Below are 26,516 nucleotides of genomic sequence, written 5' to 3' on the forward strand. Positions count from 1 at the left end.
CTTATTTAAAATGCCATTGGCTTTGGCATTTCAGTTAGCGAAATAAGAACCGTGTACTATTCTATTTAGAGAAATAAGAACCGTGTACTATTCTTTTTTGAGAACATGTAACCCCGATAAGCACTGTAAGCTCTACGCCAACAAAAACTCTCTCTGGTTCTTTCCAGTCCTTTTTTAATTTGTTGACATTTACTTGAACAAATTCGCGATGAATTGTTAACTTGTATTGGCTAATAGGAAACTAAACACGATGGGGAATAAAAAACTAGAATTTTAAATAAACAATGTGTTTAGAATCTGATTAAAGTAAATGAAATTAATTTATAGAATTAAATTGAGTTTAAACCAAAAAATGTAAAGCCGTGGGCTAACTGGGATGTTCTCCAGTGCTCTGACCTCTGAGTGCCTTGAATGGTTCCATAGCATGTTAAATTTGGCCTGAAAAAACTCATGAGACTGTTTGGCTCTGTCAGAAATGTAAAAGCCTTGCCCAAAATTAACTTTCAACACGTTGGTACAAAAAAATATGTTTGACTTTAAATTACCTGCGATTCCTATTAAAATTTTATTTTTTTATTTATTGAAATATTAACATTTCGCGCTTTCGCCAGCCATCCAGCAGCCTTCTGTTTCGCACTTTAGCATGGGAATGAAACACCATTCAGCGGCTAACCTTGATTCGCACCGCGTTTCGCGTTTTAGTCGCTGTTCGTTTCGCGTTTCGCTTCCGCGTTTTAGGGACACCCAGGCATAGTGTAAAAGGGGAGGTGACGAGGTGTAGCAACTCTCTTTTTAACGGTCTATCTCTTGTGAAGCCTATTTGTGGTACCAGTAGGCGTGGCCTAGTTTGCCAGGCTATCTATAGTCAACGCCACCTCTGGAGCTAGTGAGCAAATCTTCCCTTCGGATCAGTCGTCAACGGTCATTTATTCATACCGAGGGTTTGAACACGTTAATGGCGTCGTTTGCTTTACGCCTCGATCATCTTTCTAGAAATGGTGAAGCAATCAATTCAGGAACTGATTCTAATAATAAAAAAAAAGCTTCGGTGGCTGTAGTGTAATACGAGCGAGAATGGAACATGGCGGCGAAAGACACTATGTCCAAACCGGTACCGCAGGAAGCCATCCATGCCTTTCGGTCAGTACTTACCCGTAATTTCCCGATAGGGATTCTATCAAAACTCGCATTTCCCAACCCCCTGATACAGGCACCCCTACCCTTCTACAACGACCGGTGGATCGACCGACACTTTTTCTGAGACTTTACCCCAGAGATGACGCTGATGGCGCGGCGATTTCAGGGGTGTCTACACTAATCTTTCGTTCGTTTTTTTATTTTAGATGCTGTGCCACTGAGATTGGTCTCCTTTTGTAGAGGAAATAACGCAGCAGCTCCCGGTCGAGTCCCCGTTTTTATCGGCTGAATGGCAAAGGAGTGCGGAGTAGTTTAGTCGGCCCATTCGAGTCGATTTCAGGGTCTCGTACGTATCTTTTATACGTTTTCTTATTTTAGATGCTGTGGCGCAAAACTTGACGTCATGTTGTACAGGAGATAACGCGGAGATTAACGAAGGGGTCGTGTCAATTATCGGCTCAACGATAAAGGAACACGGAGCAATCTAAGAGCGGCTCGAAGTTTTGGGAGATTTTTTTTAAGAGAGATGGCGCGTCGGTCATGAAGATAGGGAAAAATAAGGCCGCGAAGTTGTTTTCAAGGCGGGGCTTTGAGCGTCGCCTGGCAACGGACTGGTTTTTCCACAGGCCGTGTGAGGCTGTCAACATGGTCGCACTACATATGTATTAAGGTAACACCTATTGCACCTCACACAGCGTTGCCAAACTATATAAATTTTTCATTTATTTTATTTTTTATTTTTTCCCCCCTACTCCCTTAACTCTGATTAAGATACTTATTATAATTTAAAATCCGAATGGAGCTTCTTTCTTTTTCATTTGTTTGTTTCCCAAAGGTAATTTACTACCGCTAGATGACGTTTTAATTGACACTAGTTCGTCCAGTTTGAACGTTTCTTAAACAAACTGTTTGCCCATCGATATAACTAACTTGCTCTACTTGATTACTCACAGCCTCAGTCGTCAGTTTTTCCGGAAGAGCAAATGGTTTCCGGGTTTCCGTGTGGCGAATTGGCGTCCAGGCTGTACCCTATCGGGAACTTCCTGAACGGAGTGAGGGCCCCTAGTTTATCATGTTGAGGGATGCGAGTCACTTGATACTGATGATGAACGACAAAATGTAAGTGGAATTCTATGGCAGTTCTACTGATGCCTTACTAAAATTCTTTTTTTTTTAAATTCAGGTTCGTTCAGGAACCAAAGGCTGTTCCTGTGACATCCTCAATCGAGACCCGTACAATAACTGCCATTTCCGCATCCACTTCGAAAGTCAATACCGGTACGTTGTTTCAGCTTCTTTTCCCCACAACTGCGCCAGCCGTGCAGAACTCTACTCTTATTATTCGTTATCACCTTATTATTATATTGTTATATTATCTTATTATTCATTATTCGGCAGCACCGTCTCCTAGAGAATGACGTCACCTATACAATCTCGACAAGTCTCTCTAATTCCCCAAATATTTTGATCTTGTTCGCTCTCTTGGCCGTGAAATCACTCATTGCCCTTCGTTTCCTGCTTCAACGAAAATTAGACTTGAAAATTTTGAAAGTTATATGAATTGAGGATGAATTTTCGCTTTTCAAATCGTAGGAAATGCATGCCGCTGTGTTTTTCTGATACGATAACGGCTGTCAGCCGACTGTCAAATTCTTCTTCGACAAGGTGGTTATTGAAATGGATGGCTAATATGATTTTTCTAACTTAAGCAACATTCAAATAACTGTATTCGTCTACCGCCGGATGCTGGACAGAGACGCAGGCATATGCAAAGCCGTTGCCGTTTGGGTGAGGCTAAGCAGCCTATTGAGCTTGAGGTGGCCGAACATTAACAATTTATCACGCGATCAGAAGAAAACATTTATGGAACATGGAAACCCGATCGCTTGCATTATCGTATTACGAGCTACCCGGAATGCGAGGTAGCATTTCTCTTTGTCGTCAATTTTTCTCGCGTTTGCTGTTCAATCAATAATGTTTTGAGCAACAGATGAAACGGCACAAGAATAGGCTTCCAATGGCTTCTATCATGATAGGACAACAGGGCAGTGGAAATGAGCTTACCTATCGAACGTATAATAGGGGATTATTAAACCTAGGTCATCAGTTCAGCCCGTCTAACCGATTGAGCCCTGAACGGGTTATTCCGTGGCGGGGTGGGGACCCCGATTAGAACCACTCAAGGCAGACCACCATATACGTGTTACATCCAATTATGCGTTTCATAAATTAATACTACAATTTTTTAAAGGTTTACTTTAACAATATTAAAGGTCTTGCATGTGCGTGAATAAATATTCAGGTAAAGATTAAGTAACGATCATTGTTACACATTATTTATCCTTGAGTTTTTATTCAGGCACATGCAGGCTTTATTTAAATGAGCTATATCTAAGAATGAATAAAAAAGTGGGATCATCGGTCAAATTACCGGCCAGAGGCACCGGTAATCCGTGTTGACTCCTAGCTTCCTCCAGGAACCGAGGACATCCATGGTCACCTCGCCCCGCCCTAGATGGGGTGGGTGGGTGGGGCGCCCCGATAGGAGTCAATCGGGGCCGATCGCTATTTACGTATTACATATGCATTTTATCAAATAATACTACAATTTCGTCTAGATTTATCGTAATCCTATAAAAGAGCGTGAAAATCCAAATAATGTTCATTTATTTAGTTTCAAGTAATGGAAGAAAATACCCGTAATCTTCAAATAGCCGGCTCCAGAAGATCCTCAGAGTTAAAGTCATGGTTTAACTTAAGCGGCCTTCAGGGTTAAGACAAGTAATTTGGCATGTGAAGCTAACATTGGCAGGGCTCCCAATTGGCGCCCCATCATCATCCATAACCATACTTGGTGGAAGATGAGCGAAACCACCAATTTTTTTCCCGTTCCTTTTCCTATTCTTTGGCTAACGCATCAACGAATAAACCATAAAGAGAGTTAAGTCTCCATGCGGAATAACGACTTGACGTCACTCGCATTCACAGCCGTCATAACGTGGATGCGGGAACTAAATCCCTGAGAGATTTTACTTTGGTAAAGATGGAAGGCTATGCCGTGGTTATGCGCCCCAAACTGTTTATTGTTTCCCTGGGGGTTCCAGCCGTTCTGTGATTGGCTGAAATTGGGCAGAATTATCGCGTGTAAACTGGGGAACTTTTCGTTTTCGTTTATTTTTTATTCGATTCGCCGTGTTAAACTACGTGTCTGAGCAGAATTTCAAATCTGTTGGTGTTTGTGTTCATTTTATATATTTATTTATTCGGTCGAAATTCAAATTTTTATGGTTCCCGCCGGTTTGTGATTGGCTGCAAATTGGGGGGAATTATCGCGTGTAAACTGGGGAACTTTTCGTTTTCGTTTATTTTTTATTCGATTCGCCGTATTAAACTACGTGTCTGAGCAGAATTTCAAATCTGTTGGTGTTTTTCTTCATTTTATATATTTATTATTCGGTCGAAATTCAAATTTTTATGGTTCCCGCCGGTTTGTGATTGGCTGAAATTGGGGGGAATTATCGCGTGTAAACTGGGAAACTTTTCGTTTTTGTTTATTTTTTATTCGATTTGCCGTATTAAACTACGTGTCTGGGCAAATTTTCAAGTCTGTTGGTGTTTTTGTTCATTTTAAACTTTTATTTTGTGTTTGTTTACAAATGTCGTAGGCGGCGATCGTTTGTCATTTGTTTTTTAAGCTGTAATGCAGAAAAATGTGACTTGGATTTTGGAAAGCGACTTTTGGGGAACCGGACACAAGTAATTATTTTCATTAGTAAATATGGTATCAAGTTTCATGCATGGAGAAATCCAAATTAAAGATTTAACATGATAATTCGCGTTATAAATCGTATTTATTCGATACGAAAGTGCAGTTTTGTTTTCCAGCGATTTTGTGCTAGTAATGTTTTGAAATTAAATGAAAGAGGACTATTACAGGACATTTTCCCTCCACCAAGGTATAATCCAGTTTAAATGTTCACATTGATGTATGGTAATGACTATTGTATTTCAGCCTAAATCTTCAAAAACTGTTGTCACAACCACAATGTTTCTATGCTGGATTTGATCCTACTGCTGATAGCCTCCACATAGGAAATCTTTTGGTGTTAATGACCATGTTGCATTGGCAACGTGCTGGCCATCAACTCATAGCCTTGGTTTGTCCATTACAAATGGTATTGAGTGTATGAGTAACAATTATTTCTACATATTTTAAGATTGGGGGAGCCACTGCCCTGATTGGTGATCCCAGTGGAAAGGCAAGTGAAAGAATAGCTTTGCCAGAAGGAAAAGTCAGAGATAATGCAGATGTGATAGCTGAAAACTTTACAAGGATATTCCAGAACCATCAGAAATATATTTGGGAGCAAAATAGAGATCCAAATAGACTGAAACCAGTAAAGTAGTACAGCTCAAAACCATACCTCTGTTAACAAATAGTTCAAGCCAATGTTAAATTTATTTTGTAAGGCTAGTCAATAATGCAGATTGGTACGATAATGTGAGCATCACCAAGTTCCTGAGCACAGCAGGAAGGCATTTTCGAGTTGGAGCCATGCTGAGCAGAAACAGCGTCCAGTCAAGGATCAATTCCGAAGCTGGGATAAGCTTCACCGAATTCTCTTATCAGGTCCTTCAAGGCTATGATTGGCTTCACCTCCTACAGACATATAAATGTCGATTCCAGGTATTGGCATACTACTACTATCAGTTAAACTAAATGCAGTACTTCTCCACATCTAAAATGGGCAGATCGGCGGCAGTGATCAGATGGGGAACATAGTTTCAGGTCACGAACTGATCAGCCGAATGGGATTAGATGAAGTATTTGGTGAGTAGTCTTTTAAAATTACTTAAATTGAAAGACTGGTTACTTGAACGTCTCGTCCAACAGGGCTTACCATCCCACTCGTCACTAACGAAGAAGGTTCAAAGTTAGGCAAGACAGCTGACAATGCCGTATGGATTACTCCATCGAAAACGTCGCCATTCGAGCTCTATCAGTTCTTTATGAGAGTAAAAAGACTCGGAGGTGGAACAATTATTGAAGCTGTTTACGTTTTTTTCGACAGAAGAAATCTCCCTGATAATGGAGAAACAAACGGTACAGTCAATGAACCAATAAAGGCCTTGACTGTATTTCTTATGCATTCTTGTGTAGGCCAAACCGGAATCTCGGATCGCTCATCGCAAATTAGCACAACAAGTGACGCTTCTTGTTCACGGAGGTCTATTACTTATAGACTATTTCTACTACGCCCGAATGAATTCGCATTTTCATTCAATGCTTTTATTTATTTCAACAGAAAACGGTCTACAGTCAGCGGAGCGTATCACTGCGGCATTGTATAGTAAATCGGCTGACTCATTGGCCCAGCTACAGCCAAACGAGTTGAGCGAGACATTCCGAGGCGCTACAATGGTCGATATTCTTCTCGAACCGGCAACTTCTGTTCTCGACATGGTGATGAAAGCCAATTGCTTCGCCAACGAAAGTAAAAACGCTCGTGAACAAAAGAAATTACTGTTGTGCCTCTCGGTGCGTTAAACTTGGCTGACCGTTATCTTTGGTTTTTCTAAATAGACGACGCGCGTCGCATCATCTTGGCTGGAGGTTTGCACATCAACCAAGTTAAGTGCACCGATTATACGGAGATCCTGTCGCTCGGTCGCCACATACTACCCAATGGGATCAGTTTAATCCACGTGGGTAGGTTGAAAAATTAAAAGAACTTACCCAATGGGATCAGTTTAATCCACGTGGGTAGGTTGAAAAATTAAAAGAACTTGCCTCTTGCAAGCTATTAAACGAATATTTATCATTTTCCCAATAGGAAAGAAGCACCATTATATTGTTAAATGGATGTCATAGCGAAAGAAGGGATTACCCATTTAGCCGAAATAATAAAAGGAACAAATCAAATTATGGCCTAGTTGAGTGAGTCTCGGATGTCATTGAGTTGAACTTCTAGATGAGGATATTCGCAAGCCAATCTGTCGGCAACCTTCAGTAGTTTAATTATTTTTTTTCTCGCACGAGGCTCTGCCTCGGCCAGAGCATCAGCTCCGTGCTTCCGCCGATATGTTCCATATTTCAGTTGGTCGTAGAAGCGCCACCATTTCTGATGACCTACCAGCGTCGAAATGCCCTGAATCGATAATAACTCGATTGGAAAACATTTCACTTCAACAGATTCACGTCGTTTTCTTCTCATTTTTTTTTTTTCCAACGCTCTTAACTCACCCGTCTCTTAGTGACTACGGCTTCAGCAATGTTGTGATCGAGCTGCTCGAGTCGATTACGGTCCATCTCGAGAGAATCTCGTAAAGAATCGGATTGCGCCGTCAGCTCCGCGTTGACTATTTTCCTCTCCGAGATCGATTGCTTCAGCTTGACAAGCTCCTATACGAATAAAGATCCAATTGAATGATATACCAAGGCAAGGCACATATATACGCATTCAAGTGCTTGCTGAAACACATCGACGACAGCTTTTTATGTGTGCTCTCTACAGCATGACCTGGATGTCGAACCTTGCGGCGCTTGGTGATTTCTTTAGAGAGGATCTTGTACCAGGCGTTGGAGTCTACTGGATCCTTGACGATCCTCGTCTTATGAGCAACTCCGGTCTTGATATCCGCTTTGGTATTCAGCCCGGAACGACCGAGAACGGCTTTCTGTAGTTGATGGTTAAGCAGTTCCTGATCCTTCCTCAGCTGGACTTCTTGTACCTTTTGCAACATATAAACATTTTTATAGGATAAAGGGGAAAGATTGTGTTGTAGGGGGGCAATCGGTGTTTGGTGCTGACAACGAAAAGACGAACCTGAAGTCGATGCTTTTCCGCTTGGAGTAGGGCCAGCGATCCAGCATCTGAGCGTTCAGCTTGGTAGTAACTCTGTGCCTCGCGAATGTCTGCCAGTTTGCCCGTCCACAATAACATCACTTTATTCAGGTCGCATAAGTTGATTTCGAGGTTGGATTTTTGTGAACGAAGTTGGACAATCTCCTCCCGAACTCGATGAACCTTGCGTTCTGGCTCCTGTTTTTTTTGTTGTCCCCCATGAGGGAAGTAAGGAAGAAGCAGAAAAAAGACAAAATTCAATTAAAGGATAATTTTTTCTGTGGTCCCCAAACGTTTGTATAATCCGATCGATTCCAGTCGGTGGTGCACGAACAGCTAAAACGTGCACGGACCAAAGTTTAAAATGTCGATAGATCTGATTTCTTGTATCGATTCCTTTAAGAGGACTCTTCGCTTAAAAGACAAAGTTTGCGAAAACTAAAAAAAAAAAAGAAAAGTAATAGTAAAACAAATGCCGACCTCTTTTGTGTGGCTCACGTTTCTACTTGTCCGGTACGATACCAAACACAAATGAGCTAATCAATAATTTCATTTCCCTTTTTTTTTGGTTCCTTCTTAAAATCATAACTTTAAAAAAAAAAAGGGAAAGGTAACTGTCACTCTAATTATGAGAAATAAATCAAGCGCCCAGCTCCGGTCGACGTTTCCATTAAATTGTGGACCTCCGCCCCACAAAAAAACAAAATGTTTCTTTCATTAATTCCCACTCACTTCCGTTTTCTTTCTTTTTTTAACAGTCTGGCTGACGTACTTGTCGTCGCACTCCACCGATTGTTCTAACCTCGAAAAAAAAAATCGTTGTACGTTTAACTCGGTCTGTCTATCGATTGGTTGGTATACCGTCAACGGTGGCTGGATGTTATGCCGCGGAAGCGGCAATTGAAAAATGCACACAATCAACTCTCATGAAGTACACTCGGTGTTTAAAAACACGATTGTTTAGTGCGGCTAAAGGACGAACCTCGAGGTGGATCTGCCACTGGCGTTGAAAGTGCTGATTATGACGTTCTAGACTCTCTTTGTTGGCCGTCTGCTGGGCCAGTCGGGCATCCAGTTGCTGCAAGTACTCGCGCCAACCGTGGATGGATCTTTTACACTGCAATTGGGTGTGCTTCAATCCTGCTACTTCACGCAGAAGCCGCTTCTTCTTTTCTTCGCGCACGCTGATCTCTGCCCCAAACATAATATACAAGCGCCAACAGCCAATTAGATTCCCCATTCATCATCGGAAGCCTTCCCAGGAAATGATGTCCACAGGATGCTTAATGAATTTCATTGATATATCGCTCACCATCGCGAAGTTTCCCCTCTTCGACGGCCTGGAGATCTCGTGTCATGGCCACTTGGAGCAATTGCTGCTCTGCCTCTGACCATTGACGCTGGAAACTATCGGTGGCCCGGCGGATCTGATCCAGCTGTTCCTGTAACACTCTCAATACTCTCTCCTCTTCGGTGCGGGCTTGGTTCTCTTCGAGGGTGGCCAGAAGCTCGTCCAGCATCGCTTTTTGCCGAACCCAATGCATTTCTTTCCTCTCCAACAATTTCTGCTGCTCGCCCAGTTCCATCTCGAGTTGCTTGATTTGTCCGTCTTTTAAAGCGACTTGAGCTTCTTTCTCTGCCAATTCTTTCCTATTTTCTTGCAATTCTTTTTCCAGATTATCGCGCTCCAGCAACGCCTTTCCATTACGACTTTCAGCTTTGGCTATCTCAAAATCCAGTTTTGTTTTTGTTTTAAAAACAATCAGAAATCAGTGATCTCGGATTCCAGCCGCGGTGGCTGCGGCTCTTCCGCACAAGCCCAGCGCATAACCGGCCATCCTGAGCAACAATCACAGCACGTTCCAAAAAAATTTAAAAAAAATGAGAAAAAAAAAAATGGAGGAAACTCTTTGTTTTTGTACATGAAAAAGGTTGTGTTTCTTTTGTCAGTGTGTCTGCCTTTCTCTTGTACTGTATTTAAACTCACAGAGAAACAATATCATGCCTTTAGAAGCATGAGTATGGTGGTAGCTGATTTACCCAAGCCAATTTCGATCAGGAAAAACAAATCACAGTTCAACAAAGTAAATTATTCTACTCTATTCATGTCCATATTGAGTGTACAAAGATTATTACCAATACATCACTAGTGATCATAATTATTTTGAATGATAAACTAGACTTAGCAACTCCATTTCAAGTTAAATCTTGTATTTTGCAGGTTAAACCAATTGTAGACTTCCGCAGTGTAGGCAGGCACGGAAGAATAGATAGTGGATAGATAGACCAAACATCTGCGTTGTAGAACTTGTTGCGCAATTCCACCGAAAAGGGGGAGGAGCCAAATCAGTCTTCGGGTAATTCCCTTTATTGCAAACCAAATAGTGGGAGGGGCTTGCATCACTCAATCCGTACAGACCACAGTTTTGCGCTTTGTGATTTATGATGGTAGGGACGAATAGTTGCTATTTAAATTGATGGAATAGTTGCTAATTAAAATGTATGAGATAGAAATTTGATCATTTTTTTTTAACAAGATGAGTAAAATAACGATTTTCAAGTTAGTAATACAATATTCAAGTGGAATTGGGTAAATTTTTCAAGCACTTAAGAAAATTAACCGTAAGTTACGTTTGTTTTGCAAAATTTTCGGTTGACAACGTTAATAAAGAAAAAAGTTGCGCCCATGGTAGTATCTTACAATCGACTGCTTTTGCTAATTACAATGGCGAAAAACAACAATAAGAGCAAGAGAGCGCACAAGAAGCGGTCCAGACCGACAAAACGAAAGGTTTATCATCAGCTGACTAAGCCATTGACGGCCATGCCATTGCGAAAAGAAAGACGAACTATCGACTTATCCTACGTATTGTTCTTCACCAAGCCCGCGCATTTTGGACCAAGTTTGTTTAATTTTATGGATAGAAGAAATTTAGTGAACGCAAAAATGAGTCAGTTGGACATCTATGAGTTTTTAAAACTTATGATTGCCGAGCGAAAGAACGATTCTTGCTTTTTTCAGTGAGTGAGCCATCAGACCTGTACAACCTAGAAATGTCGATGACCGGAAGGCAATCCGTAATCCACGGCTACTTTGATGAAATTTCCAAACACTGGATCACTTATCTGATGGCTTGGATTGAAGTTCTAAAAATGGTTGATGACAGAACCGCTGCCGAAAAGGTAAAAAGCATTTTGGAAAAGTTAATCTCAAAGAAAAAGACACCGTTGGATGTAAAAGTCTCTTCCTTTACAGCGCCAACATTTCTCAACAGAGGCAATAGACCGCCAAGGCCAGGAGACATGTCAAAAACAGAGTACTTTGCATCAACAATGATTACCTTAAATTTATATAGATGCATGACGAAATTTCTTGGTCCAGTGCTACGAGATCGTCAACTGGAAAGAGAAGGCCAGGTCCGGACTGATTCCGAGATTGACACGCAGAATTTATTATTTGACTTGTTGGACGAATGGCGTGTAAACAACGGAAATCGTCCCGATTTTCAAGCTGATATTGCCAAGATTGAAACAGCCCGACAAGGTCGAAATAAAATTTGCCATGGTGATCTCGCAATGATAGTACAGCATTGGAAGCGGTACTTTCATTCATGGATAGATGTGTGTACTATGTTGGGAGAAGATACTTCTGCCCACAAGGTTGAAAAGGTTTATAACAGATTGCTTTCTTATAGAGAACATGCGATTCGCTGAACCATCTCTTCGTCCCTCTTCTGCGGCCGCCAACATCTATCTTACACCAATTAGATGGCTCTTCTGCGGCCGCCAACATCTAACTTTCACCAATTAGATGGCTCTTCTGCGGCCGCCAACATCTAACTTTCACCACTTAGATGGCTCTTCAGCCCCGGGCCATGTTGCAATTCGAACAGCACAACGATGGGATAATACTACAAAGGTCACTGTCACGACCAACATAAAACCACTGCCAGGGACTAAAAAAACTCTTGAGGATTTCGTGCGCAAACCTTTCAAGGCTGCGCCTGTTCCCGCCAGTACTTACAAAGCTCCAGCCGACCATCTAGCACCAAAGACGAAGCCTCAAACTAAGATCGTTAAGAAAGCAATCGCCAAGGAAGTGACTGAAATTAAAAAAGTTCTCCCGTTTCGGGCAAACCCAGTTCCTGCATCCACTTACAAACCGCACATAGCACTCTTCACGGCAGGCCGATCGGCTAATAACGGCAAGCTGAAGGGAGCAAACATTGCCCAAATGGCGTCCCCCGAGAATAAAAACACACCTGTTGTCGTCTTCGACGTGCAGCCATTGGATGATGTCACTGTTTGCGATGCAACTAACCCAGCAGAGGCTTCCATGGCAGCCGAAACAACACGATTGGACACTTTGGACGAACCAGACATGTCGCAACAAGAAACCTCCGTTGCCATAAACCCAGACGAGGTGTTTGACGATGTTTCCGATGTGGATACGACACCAGAAATTACTCCGAATGTAACAGTTTCTTCTCCCAAAGACAGCGTCGTCCAGGACGATCCTTTGGCTACAACAAGCCCATCCGTTATTAACAGCGAACTAGCAGGAGCAGCCACGGTAGATATCGAAGACACGTTGACTGAAAACACATCGGTTGTCACTTGCGATGAGCAGGCAACGGATGGTATTACTTTTGCCGATGCAAGTGACACGTCAGAGAAGTCAATGGCAGCCGAAGAAGCATCGATAAAATCTTTGGTTGAAGACGAAGCAGTGGTTTCTCAAGAAAATCTCCCAGTCGCTATAATTCCAGAAGCAGGGCTTGACGAGGCCATAGTCCAAGATGAATCTTTGGCCATCGCCTGCGACAAGCCGTGTCTTTCTTCCCCTGTTTTAGCAGAGGTGAGCGACGTTATTCAACAAGAACCTGCATTCGCACCAGTTGTTACCGACGCCCTTGCAAACGAGGTTCCTGTCAAAAAAGGAAAGAAGCAAAGATCACAAAACGATAACGCATCACCTAAGAAAAAACTGCCGAAACGAGCAAAAGGATCCAAGGCGAGTGCCAAACCGTGTGTTCGAGATGACTTTATTAAACAAGAACCCTCAGTCGCTTCGGTTGTTCCCACCCCCGATGGAAAGGATGCGCCAGTCGAAAGGGACAAGAAACACAAACCCCATTACGGTAACGCGTGGTATCAGAAAAAAATGGAGAAACGATTAAACGAACGTACACAACGGGCCGCTCTTAAAGAGACAGCTCAGTCGGTAGAAACTCCAACTGTGCAAGAGTCAGCTCATTGAACGGTTTCTTCTTGTCTACTTTTACGTCATAATTACGAAAACGAACCATCTAATATTCGTCCCTCCCCTTTTCGGCCAATCAAACCCTAAACATGAACGAACGCTTTTTCACTGTAGTAATCCAACGAAATTGATCAACTCATTTCAGGATTAAATCCCCCGTAAATGTAGTTGTTCACTGTCGCGCGTCGTAAGGATTTCCATGTATTTCGATTCCAATCGCTTTATTTTCCCGGCAAGCTTGTATGCAAATGATAAGAGCGGTGGCATTGCATTTTTATTCTGTTAAAAGTGCAAGCCTACTACTCTGCATTAGCTTACAGCTGCCGGAACAGGGCGATGGAAGAAATTTACAAGGTTTTCCTCACTACCGCGACAATGGCCCAACTACCTTTATGGGGGATTTAATCCTGAAATGAGTCGATCAATTTTAGAGCAGATCTACATGAAAAACGTCGGGCATTATTTAGGGTTCCAAAAACAAATTTTTTTTTTATTTGATTCAATAAACGGATTCTGTTCCGAATTCTCGGTGTTTTAAATTTTTTTTCTCCGTAGCACTGTTCCTTCACAAACAATACTAACTATTATAATAACCCCCGCATGGGATCGAGACAAAAAATGTCACAAGGAAACTGCAGAAATCGTACCTTAAGAAAAAAATCGCAGATTGTTTCAATAAAAAGGTTCGAGCACTGTTCATTAATAGTTTCCATCGGTACGTTTAAGTTGCCCCACGAATCTTGATGTTTTTCTTGACTTTTACTTAAATAGAAAATGTATTGGATTAGTATATGGATATATATCTCGTTTAAACTTGAATTTCTGACTTTGGGGCACCATTGGCATTTCGATATCGAACAGCATCAAAAATTCGAAACTGTATTGACATTGGATAAATATTGGGATATATACATCGTTGAAATTTGGGTTTCGGACATTGGATTATTATTGGCTAGTCGATATCGAACAACAGCAAAGTTTCGAAATTGTATCGACATTGGTTTAGTAGCGGGATACATGCATCGTTAAAACTCAACTTTCTAAGAATGGCCCAGGATGGAATTGAGTTGGTTTTTGAAAAACCACATTCCAATATTTTTCCAACCATGGACCAATCTCATGTAACTTATAACGCATTTACGACGCGAACCGACCTAAAATCAACATCGGAATAAGAATGGTCAGTATTGTTTCCTACCCGGGAAAAGAAATTCGTGCATCCATTGCTCCATCCATCTGCATTATACCTATTACCGAAATCCCCTCTATGACTCTGAATCAGTGAAGAATGACTGAAAATTTTAAGAAAGATTGCGCGTAGTGTAAATGTTTAGGCTACCTTGGGCTACCCTCATCCTACGGGAGTGATTAAGTGATAGAAGAAGAAATTAGGTGCTATAATAGATATTTCCAAAATCATATGGAGAACTTCTCCTATTTTCAAGTGGCGTGTTTAATGAAAAGCCATTAATGTTTCTCAAGTTGATTTGGGATATAAAAAGGTATTTTATTGACGTCTATCGATTAAATTTTAAAAAACCATGTCCTGGATGGGATAAAGGGAATCCCAACAAAGATGGAGATCCCTCTTGTAAACCAGAAAAGCATGCTAATTTAGTTCTCACAGAGGTTGACAGAAGATATTGGTTTTGTACTTTGTACCTGAACCAGAATGGAACTTGTAGGATTTTGGTTCAGCCCGTGACTGAACATACCTTAGTAAAGAGAAAAATGTGAAGTATGAGATAAAGAACACACGGGAGCACTGGCTGCTGTCTTGACGGTGTGAGGTATATTTTGTAACTGACTGCCCCTTGCCCTGTACATTTTCCGGCCGGTAGGCCGAGGGGCGGGGCTACACAAAATAAATTGTAACATGGTGGCCTCCTAGCGAGGGCCACCCAAATCATATGGAATAAAACGTGATGGAAGTCGTGTCCGTCTTCCAGCTCGTGTTGTCGGATGTTGGGAACGAGATATATTCCCAACACACTCCCCACCAGAGCCCGTGGTCCACGGCTCTTCCTGCTCGACTGGATCTGCGGCGGCCACGGGTGGAGTTGCTTCTTCTGGTTCCAATTCCAGCTCTGGCGTAGGTGGAATTTCGACGTCGTCCGGCTGATCCTCACGTAGCTCTAAGGGGTGTAACGATTGAATGGCATGGTTGATAAGGTTCCCGTTCGGCGTCTTGACCATAACCGAACGGATCAACCCGTCTCTGCTAGTGATTAGCTCCTTCACTACTCCTATCGTCCACATAAGGCGCTTGGTGTTGTCATCGTGAATGATGACAACTTCTCCTATCCGGATCTTGCGGCCGGGTCCTCCTTTACAGTGGAACTTGTCGATTTGGAGAAAGTAGTCCGTCACAAATCGTTCGCAGATATCGCTGACATACTCCCTACGTTGACGATCCATTTCCAGCAGTTTCAAATTGGTTGCGTCGGGAGCCATGAGGTTTTCGGCTGGCTCCGGCGGAGTGCAGTTCGAACGCCTATTGTTGAGAAACTGGTTCGGGGTGATGGGGAGCGGGTCGTCGCTCCCTTCTGCCACGTAGGTGAGTGGCCGTGCATTCACCACGCTCTCGGTTTCAATGAGACTAACCTCTAGCTCGTCGTATTCCAGACATGCACGACCATTGGAGCGCCTCAACAAATCCTTCATCGTCCGCACCATGCGCTCCCAGAACCCTCCCCACCATGGGGCTAGGCTGGCTGAGAAAATCCATTCGGTTTTCCGCATTGCCAGAAGGTCGTGGATCGCTGGGTCGGATCTTAAGACTTTCAAATGTTTCGAGACACATCTAAATGTTTGGGCATTGTCCGAATACATGATGGAGACACTACCCCTCCTGGCGGAAAATCTTCGAAATGCGAGGAGGAAGTCGCGCGCGGACATCGTTTTTGCTAGTTCCAGATGGACGGCTCTCGTTACAGCACAAGTAAATAGGCAGGCATAGCTCTTTGGCTGTTTAATTGTGCCTTTATTTTTGGCTGAGGATTCGTCCAATTGGAGGTTATCTTCGTTTTCCTCCGTTGGTTCTGTGGTTGGAGGTTCTTCAATGGGCTACATCGCTGGAGGCTCTACCGTAGGCTTCAAAGCCGAACCATCCGTTGACGAGGGATCCGTGGAGGATGTAGGATCCGTTTGCTTGCGTTTTTTACGCAATGTTGGGTGTTTGTAATACAGCGGCCCTGCGAAATCAACACCCGTGATTTCGAAGGCTTTCGCTTGTTTCAGTCGATTAATCGGTAGAGGTGCAGCTATTTCTCTGAATGGCGGTGAAGATAGCCGTTGGCACTTGACGCAGGCGTGCCAGACTGATTTGGTCTGTTGGCGTCCTTTGATGATCCAAAAATGTTCTCTTAGATCCGATAGGGTGGTTTTAACTCCAGCGTGTTTTAGCGAGACGTGTCGATCTTGGATGATTAGTTTGATGACTGGATGTTGAGCGGGAAGCAAGATGGCGGGTTCAATCTCCCTGTCTCTTAGCGCTAGCTCTACTCTTCCTGTTATTCTAATCAACTTGTCTCTTGCGTCCCACACAAGTCGGAGTGTGGCAATTTTCTCTTTATGGTGCGGTTGCCGCCCTTCTTGTAGATCCTGAAACGTCTTGGGAAAAGTTTCTTTTTGGAGCTGCCTATAAATAAGTAGCTCCGCCTTCGTCAGTTCCTCTACTTTTAGATGTTCTACCATTATCTGTTTTTCGTCTCCTGTCTTGATTGGAGTCTTCACTTGTGTGGCGTTTGTGGGGTGGTTTTTGGAGGCGAATCTCATTATCCAAGCAGTTCTTCTGAGTAATCGATTCCAAGACGGAATTCGATCCAGATGCCATTCCACTGGAGTGGCTGGCTCCACGGAAGCTACCGACATGGTGACGGTTTTTGATTTTGCTTCCGCTTCGATTCTTTCATGGACACTGGGTTCTTCTACCTCAGGCGTTGAATCCGGCCATTTGGTTTCGTCTTCTTTCAGCCATGATGGTCCGTTCCACCATAGCTCGGAGTGTACAAGCGTTACGGCTGGCGCTCCCCGCGAGGCGAGATCCGCAGGATTTTGGACGCCTGGACGGTGCCGCCACCAATTTGGGCCAGAAAGTTTCTTAATAGCTTCGACTTGGTTCCTGACGAATGGTTTCCACCTGTTGGTGTCTCCTCGGATCCAGCCAAGTGCTACTAGAGAGTCAGCCCAGAATATAGTTCGCCACGATTCGATGTGGAGAAAGTTCTTGAGTTTTTCTCCCAATCGTGCCGCCAAAAGTGAGCTTAATAGCTCCAATCTTGGTAAGGTGACCTTTTTCTTTGGAAGAGGCGCCACTTTTGTCTTGCTAGCAAGAAAAAGGATGACTGTGTCGCCGTTTTTGCTTTGTAGCCTTGCGTAGGCAACGGCTCCATAAGCGGCCTCGGATGCGTCGCCGAAGACATGAACTTCTGCATTTTGTATGACCCTTTTCGAGTAGCCTATCCAACGTGGGATTTTTAAGTTGGCAAACTCGTTCAACCCAGTCATGGCTGCTATCCATGTCTTCCGTATTTCAGGAGGAGCTTCCACATCCCAGTCAATTTCGGCTTCCCAAAGTTTCTGGTAGATTATTTTCAGCAGGAGCGTTGTGGGTGCTAGAAACCCAATGGGATCGAATACTCTTGCCGATATTCTTAAAATATTTCTTTTGGTCACTAGTTCTCCCAATTCCGTCGCAGCTTCGATGATAGGTGCGGGATCGAATTGGAAGGTGTCGGATTCGGTATCCCATCGAATCCCTAGGACCTTAGGCTGACCTTCTTCCAGTTTCTGAGTAAAAATTTTCACTATGGGGTTGATGAGCCCCTTTTCACTGAGAAATTTGCGAACTGTTTTGTAATTGGTGACCCAACTTCGCATGTTGAGTTTTGCCTCCTGGAAGATGGATTTTGTCTCCTGTATCCTGGTTTTGGCTGTGGAGATGTTGTCGGTGCCTCCAAGGTAGTCGTCAACATAAATTTGCTCCTTGAGCTGTCTTACTGTGGTGGAGTAGATTGATTCCATGCCGTCTAGGTGCTTGTTTAAGGTAGCTCGCAGCAAAAATGGGCTGGAGCTGAGCCCAAATGGGACTCGTTTCCACTTGTATGCCACTAGAGGCGAATTTGGAGTTTCTGGCTCTGTGATCCACAGGAATCTGACAGCTTCGGCATCTTCAGGATGCAGGGCGATGTTTAAGAAAGCTTTTTCGATGTCTGCTACTCTTGCAATTTTGTTCAAACGGAATCGCATTAAGACTGCTAGCAGATCGGGGTTTAGGTTCGGGCCGGTTTTCAAGACATCGTTGAGGCTTGGGCCATACTTCGATTTTGCCGTCCCGTCGAATACCGGTCGAATCTTCGTGGATTTTTTGTCCTGTCGGATGACAGGATGGTGTGGCAGATAAGTGTGGAGTCCTTCGTAGTTCTGGTCTGCCTCCTCTACGAAGTTTTGGACGCGAAGCTGGTCTATTTCCTTATGGTAGGCTGATAGAAGCTCTGGTGTTCTTTTGAGTCTTTTCAATAAACTCTCCAGTCTTCCTTTTGCCATCAGGAAATTCTTTTCTAGCCTCCATTTGTCCGTTTTCCACGGGATTGGTATGCAGTATCGCCCATCTTTTTGACGGGTGATTTTGTCGCCAAAGGAGCTGAGAGTATCGTCTGGCTCCACTGCATCACAATCGTCTAGAATGGCAAAGTGTTCCAGCTTCCAGAACAGAGATAAGTCAAAGTCCGTTTGCCGCTTCAATTCTTCTTTTACGATTTTCCGTTTTTCCTTTTTGTTCTTGGAGGTATGGTTGAGCTCCTGGCTGGAAATTTCTTCCATAGGCCTCGGCTGGGCGGGCGAAAATTCTTTGGCCTCCTTGCCGGCTCCCATTACGTCCATATCTTCGGAGGGATTCGTAAAATATAATTCTGAATCGAGACATCTGGCTGCGTACGATGATACTGTCTGATGATTGGAAAAGCTACTGCATTGTAACATTTGCTGGATTATTGCCTTTTCTTTTTTCGATCTTCTTTCCTTCGAAGGTCCGGCTATCATGCGACCTAGTTTTGTGTTGTATGCTCTAAGGCCGCACGGACTTTGGATTGGCTGGTAGGCCGAGGGGCGGGGCTACACAAAATAAATTGTAACATGGTGGCCTCCTAGCGAGGGCCACCCAAATCATATGGAATAAAACGTGATGGAAGTCGTGTCCGTCTTCCAGCTCGTGTTGTCTGATGTTGGGAACGAGATATATTCCCAACAGAACTCACTTGTTTAGATTTACCAACTTGTCCATGGACAGGAACCAATCGCCTTTAAAGTATTTTGATTATCCTGCAAACAATTTTTGTTCGGTTGGTTATGGCAGGCTTGGTAATGTCTACTTGTTATATTTTTATTAGGTTGTTGACTATGCAATGTTGACCGGCTATCTGTGGGTGGAATCTACTTGACCATGCTTAAATTTGACAAATATCCTGAGACTGAGAAAACACAAATGAAGAAATTTAGAAAAAATGATCTGTTAGGTAATTAATAGGTAAAATGGCACAATAGAAACATTCATCTATGGAGGAAATCAGGCAATTGAGCTTATGAAAACTTATCTACTGAAAAAACAGGCAATCCAGGAATAAGTAAGTCAAATGGAAAACAAAAGTTTGGTAGCTGAAGTACAAACTAATAAAGGAAGGAACATGACCAAGAAAGAAAGACATCATATTCAAAATGATAGCCATAGATGTTTGTGGTTACAAAGTATATTCTTCCAATTGTTCCTATACCTTTTCATTTACAGGTCAACTGCAGGAGCTTCTTATTCATCACTGTAAGAACTAAAGTAAACATGAAATTGTGCTGCTTTAAAAAAGGAAAGTTTTCTAGGCAATCAAGTTGAAATTGCAAAATGTTTCGCTGACGTATCAAAAGCTATGTGGTATGGCCAACACCATGCATTCCCTCCGATGACGTCAAGGCATACTGTTAACTTGCATAGAAAAGCATAGGTTTTTAACTTATCTATGAATATATATCAAATATTTTTGTTTGGTTGTAAGTTGGCCACAGTTTTCAGAATACCAGCAACAAGATCCACAGGAACTACCCACCTTTCTTCTTGACAGCTTGTGCGCAAAGATTTGAATCGTATTGGAAGAAGTCCTCCATGAAGCTCAAAGACGCCGATGAAAGCAGTAGCATATTGTTTCCTAGGGTACCACGTAACATTTGATTTTCCTTTTTAGGAAATAGTACGTGAACGTTTGGAAAATTATCGTTAATGGAACTATTCTTTAATAATAGATATTGTCGCGGGTGAAAAGGGGTAAACATTATCTCCTAACACAGATGATTCACCCTCTCGTTGGACTATGTTGCGAGCGTGGGAATGATTCATCTTAAGTTTATCTGTACTAAAGAAGATACGGAGACATGCGCTCCGGAAAAGGGCGTATATTGTATTTCGGTATAAATACCGGCGTAAAATTCAGTTAAAGAGTAGTTCCCTGGAGTCTTCAGACGCTCTCCGAGTTTGGTATGGTCATCCCTTATTGTTATTAGTTAAAAGTGAATAATTGTCTAGAATTTAAGTCATCACTTTTTGTATTCGTTTGTTCTTGTTCCAATACATTTCGTGTGACAATTGGTGGAGATACAGTCCGTTACCCGTGAGTAACGAAATCGTGCTTTAAGTGGCAATTGTTAAGAACGCAGCTCGTTACCAGTAAGTGACGAAGTCGTGCTGCAGTTGTGGTTAGCTGATGCCGACGAAGAAAGACCCACGTCTACCCAGTTGCCTAAGAGACCCCAGTAGACGATTACACCCACTTCAAGAACTGTCAAGCGCTCCCGAAGAGGCTTTACTCACCCCAGACTCATCATTGGAGAGTGGAACTTCCGTTGTTGGTGAAGCCCAAACTCTTGAAGGTACCATTTCAAGAGAGCCCCTAATTGAAGAAGCTGACAGCCAGGGCGAATCAACTGAGGCTGAAGATTTAAACTCGGATCCAGAAACCGAGGTCGTGTTGAGAGCTGCAAGTCCAGTTGTTCCAGTCGGCCTACAACAAGTTATAGTGCCAACAGGGCATATTATGCAGCAGCAAAGACAAGCTATGACAGCTGTCAGAAAATTCATCAGCCCGCCTATATTTCGAGGTGGTCCGGATGAAGATGCGCGCCAATGGATGGAGCGTTATGAGACGATTTCTTCCCACAATGGATGGGGTGATGCTGAAAAACGTAATAATTTCAGCATGTACTTGGATGACACTGCAAGAAACTGGTTCCTGTGCGCAAGAGTCCCGAACGACTGGAACGACGTTGCGGCTCAACCTGCGGCAGGAGGAAACCCTGCCACGCCTGCAGTTACCGGTCTTCGTTCGATGTTTTTAAAAGAGTTTAAACCTGATAACTACGGTCTTTTTCAAGAGACAAGGCTAAGGAGCAGAACACAAGGAATGGATGAATCAACCGTTAGGTACTATTACGAAATCCTCAACCTTTGCAGAATGGTCGATCCAAATATGACGGAAGCACACCGATTGGAACATCTTTTTCGAGGACTTCGACCGGCTCTTCTTAGAAAAATCTATCCGATGAAACCGAAAACATGTGAAGAATTTTTGACACTGGCAAAATCATATACAGAAGCATCGCTCATGTCCGAAGCAAGAGGATGGAAAGACGCAGCAATGGAATCACAGAAACCCCCTGAGCAGTCACCGAACCTTTCCGTCGTCTATCCAGACCAGCAGGCAGAATTTATGAAATCAATGTGCGAATTAATCCAAGAAACCTGTGAAAAATTAATGGCAAAGGAGAAAAACGAGCAAGGAAAAGCAAAAGTATCCTTTAACCCTAAGGGACGTACCATTGATGGTAAACCGAACTGCTTCCATTGCAAGAAGTCCGGACATATCGCCCGGCACTGTTTTAAAAATCCGGAATCTCCAAATTACAAAGCTCCGAAACTGGATGGAGCATCGGCAGCGACGCCAAAGGCGAACACAGCAGTTAACCTGGCGACTCAAGCTCCTAACGAGCAGGAAGAAAAGCACCTATTAAATTTCGATGGAACAAACTTGATTAAAGAACCTGTGTTTTGTGGTGAGGTGAAGGCAACGGCAGTAATTGACACTGGTGCTGCTGTGAAAGTGATCTCTCCCGATTTATTGAAGAAAACACAATTCATTCAGCAGCCATGGGATGGTTCTGGAATTATCCTCGCAAATGGATCACTAGTAATGCCCCTAGGAGCAGCCGAAATTCTCGTGACGCACAAAAACAGATCTGTGAAAGGAAAAGCAATAGTTATGGCAATGTCAGGAATGGAACTGTAAATGGGAAATGATTTCCTCGCACAATTTGGATCGATACGGATTAATTACCAGGCAGAAAAACCTCTTCTCACCATGGGTGATTTTCCGCTTGCGGCTATCTCTCTTCCAGCCGAGGAAGAATCAGAAGCCACCGTGTTAGTGTCTAATGAACGTCAGGAAATTCCTGCGTATTCAATTAAACCAGTTCCAGCAAAAGTGTCGAGCAAAATGGAAGGTGCTTGTGTCTTGAAACCTTCGAATTCGCTTATGGCCACAACAAGCCTGTCTACGGGACACGCCATCGTGCAGAACGACCTGGAAAATATTCCCGTAGCAAACCTGTCCCCCAAATCAGTATGGCTGGAAAAAGGTGTAACGCTGGGTACATTAGAAGAATTCCAAGAGGGGGAAAACGCCGAAGAATCTAATGAAGCTTCAGGAGAAGTTACGGTGGAGAAAGTGAGTCAAAAAGAAGAAAAATTATTGGATAATTTGAAAAGCAAAATCGGAAAAAACCTGGATGAAAATCAGAAAAATGAGGTGTTGAAAATCTTTAGAATTCCATCAGTTGTTTTGCCTTTGATGAAGATGATTTGGGACACTGTACGTTGGTGGAGCATGACATTAACACTGGAGTTAACCCTCCAATTCACCAGCTCCCTTATAAGAGTGCATGGAAAGAACGAGCAGCGATCCAAACACAGGTGGAGGGAATGCTACGTCAGGGAATAATTGAACACTCGGACAGCCCTTGGTCTTCGCCTGTAGTCCTAGTAAAGAAGAAAGATGGAACTTGGCGTTTTTGTGTGGATAACCGCAAACTTAATGCGGTTACCGTAAAAGATTCCTATCCACTGCCTCGGATAGCTGATACATTGAGCCGCCTGGAGGGCGCTACAATTTTCTCCAGCATGGATCTTCAATCCGGATATCATCAGGTTCCGGTTACCAGCAGGAATAGACCGAAGACAGCGTTCATAACAGCGGATGGATTGTATCAGTTCCGCGCTCTTCCATTTGGATTGACCAATGCCCCGGGCACCTTTCAGCGGGCAATGGATATTATTTTGGCTGGACTTCGATGGACGACGTGTTCGGTGTACCTAGATGACGTCATCGTCTACTCAGCAACGTTTGAACAACATTTGGAACGACTTCAATCAGTGATGGATTGCCTTGCAAAAGCCAATCTGAAACTGAAATGGTCAAAATGTTCATTTGCCGAGAATAACCTAAAAGTATTAGGACACGTCGTTACCCAGGAAGGTGTTGGCCCGGACCCTGAAAAATTAAAGGCAGTGGAAAAGTTCCCATGCCCGTCAGACGGTCAATCGATAGCAAACAAAATCAAACGAGTGCAAAGTTTTCTAGGATTGTGCTCCTATTATCGACGTCACATCCAAAATTTTGCAGCCATTGCACGCCCGCTCACATCGCTAACAAAGAAAGACATTCCATTCATTTGGGGAGTAGATCAAGTTAAAAGTTTCAACGCTCTAAAAATAGCACATACATCGGCTCCAGTGCTCGCTCATCCAAACTACGATTTGCCAATTGAAATTCTACCAGATGCCTGTGGTTTTGGAATAGGAGGTGTGTTAGCCCAACGCATCGATGGAGTCGAAAGACCAGTGGCATACGCAAGCCGATTGCTATCTAAATCAGAAACGAATTATTCAATCACGGAAAAAGAGTGTCTTGCATTAGTGTGGTGTCTTACCAAGTTCAGATGTTTTGTGTGGGGCTGCCAAGTGAAAGTGATCACTGATCATCAATCATTGTGTTGGCTAATGAGCAAACGGGACCTCGCTGGACGTCTAGCACGTTGGAGTCTTTCACTGCAGGAGTACGATATAACTATCGTATATCGTAGTGGAAAGGTTCACGACAACGCCGACTGCCTATCACGAAACCCACTTCAGCAGGTGGAAGAAATGGAAGATGACCGTTGCTTTATCGTTGCAGCTGTCGGATCAGAGGCATCGGACATCCTTTCTCTCGAAGATGATGATTCAGTCGTCAGCAAACAGAGAGCTCATCGTGAGTGGAACGAAAAAATCTTGAATCTCCAGGAAGGCAAGAAAAGAGTGAAAAACTTTGTGCTGTGCAACAGAAAACTTTACAAAGAAACGTTTAAGGGTGGAAAAAATTACAGAAGATTATGTGTACCCGCGGATTTTCGCGAAGAAATTTTGCAAGCTTTTCACGATGAAATTGTTTCAGGCCATTTAGGCATCAAACGAACTCCCCAGAAAATTGGCAATAGATTCTTTTGGCCCAAAATGAATCTTGACATAACCCGCTACGTTCAGAGTTGCGTGAGCTGTCAAGGAAGAAAAGGAGTTCCAGACCGACCTCCAGGATTCCTGCAATGCATAAAAGTAGAAAGACCTTTTGAGAAATTGGGTATAATCTGCTAGGTCCATTCCCTTTGTCTCATAAGGGTAACAAAATGATAATTGTTGCAGTGGATTACCTTACTAAGTGGGTCGAATTAAAGGCTATGCCAACCGGCAAAGCAGATGACGTCGCTGAATTCTTCGTTAACCAAATTTTCCTACGCCATGGAGCTCCAGAACAAATCATCACCGACCGAAGAAAATGCTTCGTGGCTGAATTAACCCAAGCGGTGGTCAAGAAGTTACACACCAACCACAAGACGACATCCAGTTATCATCCTCAAGCGAACGGGGCTGTGGAAAGAATGAATCATACGTTAGCAGCGATGATTTCTATGTATGTTAGTACAGACCAGCGTGATTGGGACGAGACCCTGCAGTACATGTGCTTCGCGTACAACACAGCTAGGCAGGAATCCACCGGATACTCCCCATTCTTTCTCCTATATGGACGCGAGCCGAAATTACCAATCGACTTGGAGCTGAGTGCTGATGCAAATCCATTACCGACCGAAGATGACGCCACTTTAGACTACGCTGATCGCCTATTGGTTGGATTATCAACAGCAAGAGAAATAGTGAAAATTAGAATGGAAGAAATAAAAAATAAACAGAAAGAAAGGTATGACTCACTTCACCGGGAGTTATCCTTCCGAGCAGGAGATTTAGTGCTAGTCTACAAGCCATTCAGAAAAGTGGGAAAATCCGAAAAACTTCTCCATCGATGGTTCTTTTAAAGTGTTAAGGAAAACCACACCGGTGAATTATGAAGTAATATCAGCAACGGGACGAGGAAAAACGGATATTGTGCACGTCATCCGTATGAAGCCATTTTTCGAAATTCCCATAGAGTGGCAACGACCACAAGAGATGCATCCCAGCAATTCAGAGGAAAACGCTGGAAAAAAAGAACAAAAAGATAAAGAAGCCGAATCAGAAGATGTACCTGTTGTGGCCAATCCCCAAACAGTAGCAGACGACGAGGGAACACTTCCCGCACATCCCACAGCAGACGGAGTTACGGTAGTACCTCCTGTCCCGGCCGGAGAAACGCCGGCAACAAGACCCATCCGTAATAGAAGACCACCGGCTAGGTACCTAACTTGCTTGGTCCCATTCCTGATGCTCCTGGTAACAATTACTAGCCCGCCAATGGCCATGGCCTTTATCCTGCGGGAAAATACAATCTTCAAGGAACATGTAGATGTCGCTTTCAGTGAATCAGCATGGACAATTGTTACGGACCTCGATTTAGGACCGGCCGGAGCAGCAATGGCTTATTTGCAGCAGAAAATTCTCCAACAGCAAGCAGTGGCAGAAAAATGGAGGCTGACTGGATCTCGACCTCAGAAAATAGCAGCAAAAAGGATGTTCAGCAAGTTAAGAAGCTTCACAAAGGTCCTGGAAAGCGTGACTGAACAATTAACGACCGTGAAAGAAGCCCTAAACACCAACCCGAGAAACCGACGTGGTCTCATCGACGGAGGCGGGTCAGCTCTAAAGTGGCTTTTTGGTGTTTCAACGCAGCAAGACCTAGAAGAATTAAATGGCCAAGTGCAACGGGTTAAGC

At 43.4% G+C, this 26,516-nt stretch overlaps 2 protein-coding genes, 2 long non-coding RNA genes, 1 other non-coding gene and 1 pseudogene across 6 annotated transcripts; 5 read left to right on the forward strand and 1 right to left on the reverse strand.

Annotated features, from left to right (window-relative positions):
- The first annotated feature begins 1,650 nt into the window (after positions 1-1,650).
- On the forward strand, positions 1,651-4,388 carry LOC116928584. 2 transcript variants are annotated; one of them, XR_006650412.1, is made up of 4 exons: positions 1,651-1,807; positions 2,091-2,256; positions 2,321-2,415; positions 2,536-4,388. It is a non-coding gene; the product is annotated as an uncharacterized LOC116928584 (long non-coding RNA). The 2 variants fall into 2 exon arrangements; XR_006650411.1 differs by having other exon boundaries at positions 2,321-4,388.
- Positions 4,389-4,827: 439 nt separating this feature from the next.
- Positions 4,828-7,063, forward strand: LOC116928585 (annotated as a pseudogene).
- Positions 7,064-7,067: 4 nt separating this feature from the next.
- LOC116928624 (golgin subfamily A member 6-like protein 22) lies at positions 7,068-9,727 on the reverse strand (the record flags this gene model as incomplete). The annotated part of the gene is made up of 6 exons (XM_032935728.2): positions 7,068-7,286; positions 7,382-7,540; positions 7,672-7,869; positions 7,965-8,180; positions 8,965-9,173; positions 9,295-9,727. Coding segments are annotated over 6 exons (1,434 nt in total), but the record flags the coding sequence as incomplete, so codon positions are not given.
- Positions 9,728-10,707: 980 nt separating this feature from the next.
- On the forward strand, positions 10,708-11,696 carry LOC116928625. The gene has a single exon (XR_006650389.1). It is a non-coding gene; the product is annotated as an uncharacterized LOC116928625 (transcript).
- A 97-nt stretch (positions 11,697-11,793) lies between these two features.
- On the forward strand, positions 11,794-13,282 carry LOC116928626. The gene has a single exon (XM_032935730.2). The coding sequence runs from the start codon at positions 11,794-11,796 to the stop codon at positions 13,240-13,242; it is 1,449 nt and encodes a 482-aa protein (XP_032791621.2). The 3' UTR covers positions 13,243-13,282.
- A 6,312-nt stretch (positions 13,283-19,594) lies between these two features.
- On the forward strand, positions 19,595-20,440 carry LOC123475305. The gene is made up of 3 exons (XR_006650338.1): positions 19,595-19,760; positions 19,854-20,059; positions 20,116-20,440. It is a non-coding gene; the product is annotated as an uncharacterized LOC123475305 (long non-coding RNA).
- Positions 20,441-26,516: the final 6,076 nt, after the last annotated feature.

This window comes from Daphnia magna, linkage group LG8, assembly GCF_020631705.1.
Source record: "Daphnia magna isolate NIES linkage group LG8, ASM2063170v1.1, whole genome shotgun sequence".
Taxonomy (NCBI): Eukaryota; Metazoa; Arthropoda; class Branchiopoda; order Diplostraca; family Daphniidae; genus Daphnia; species Daphnia magna.

Coding starts and splice junctions, on each gene's coding strand:
- LOC116928626 (XM_032935730.2), top strand. CDS start 11,794: ATGGCTCTTCTGCGGCCGCCAACATCTAACTTTCACCACTTAGATGGC.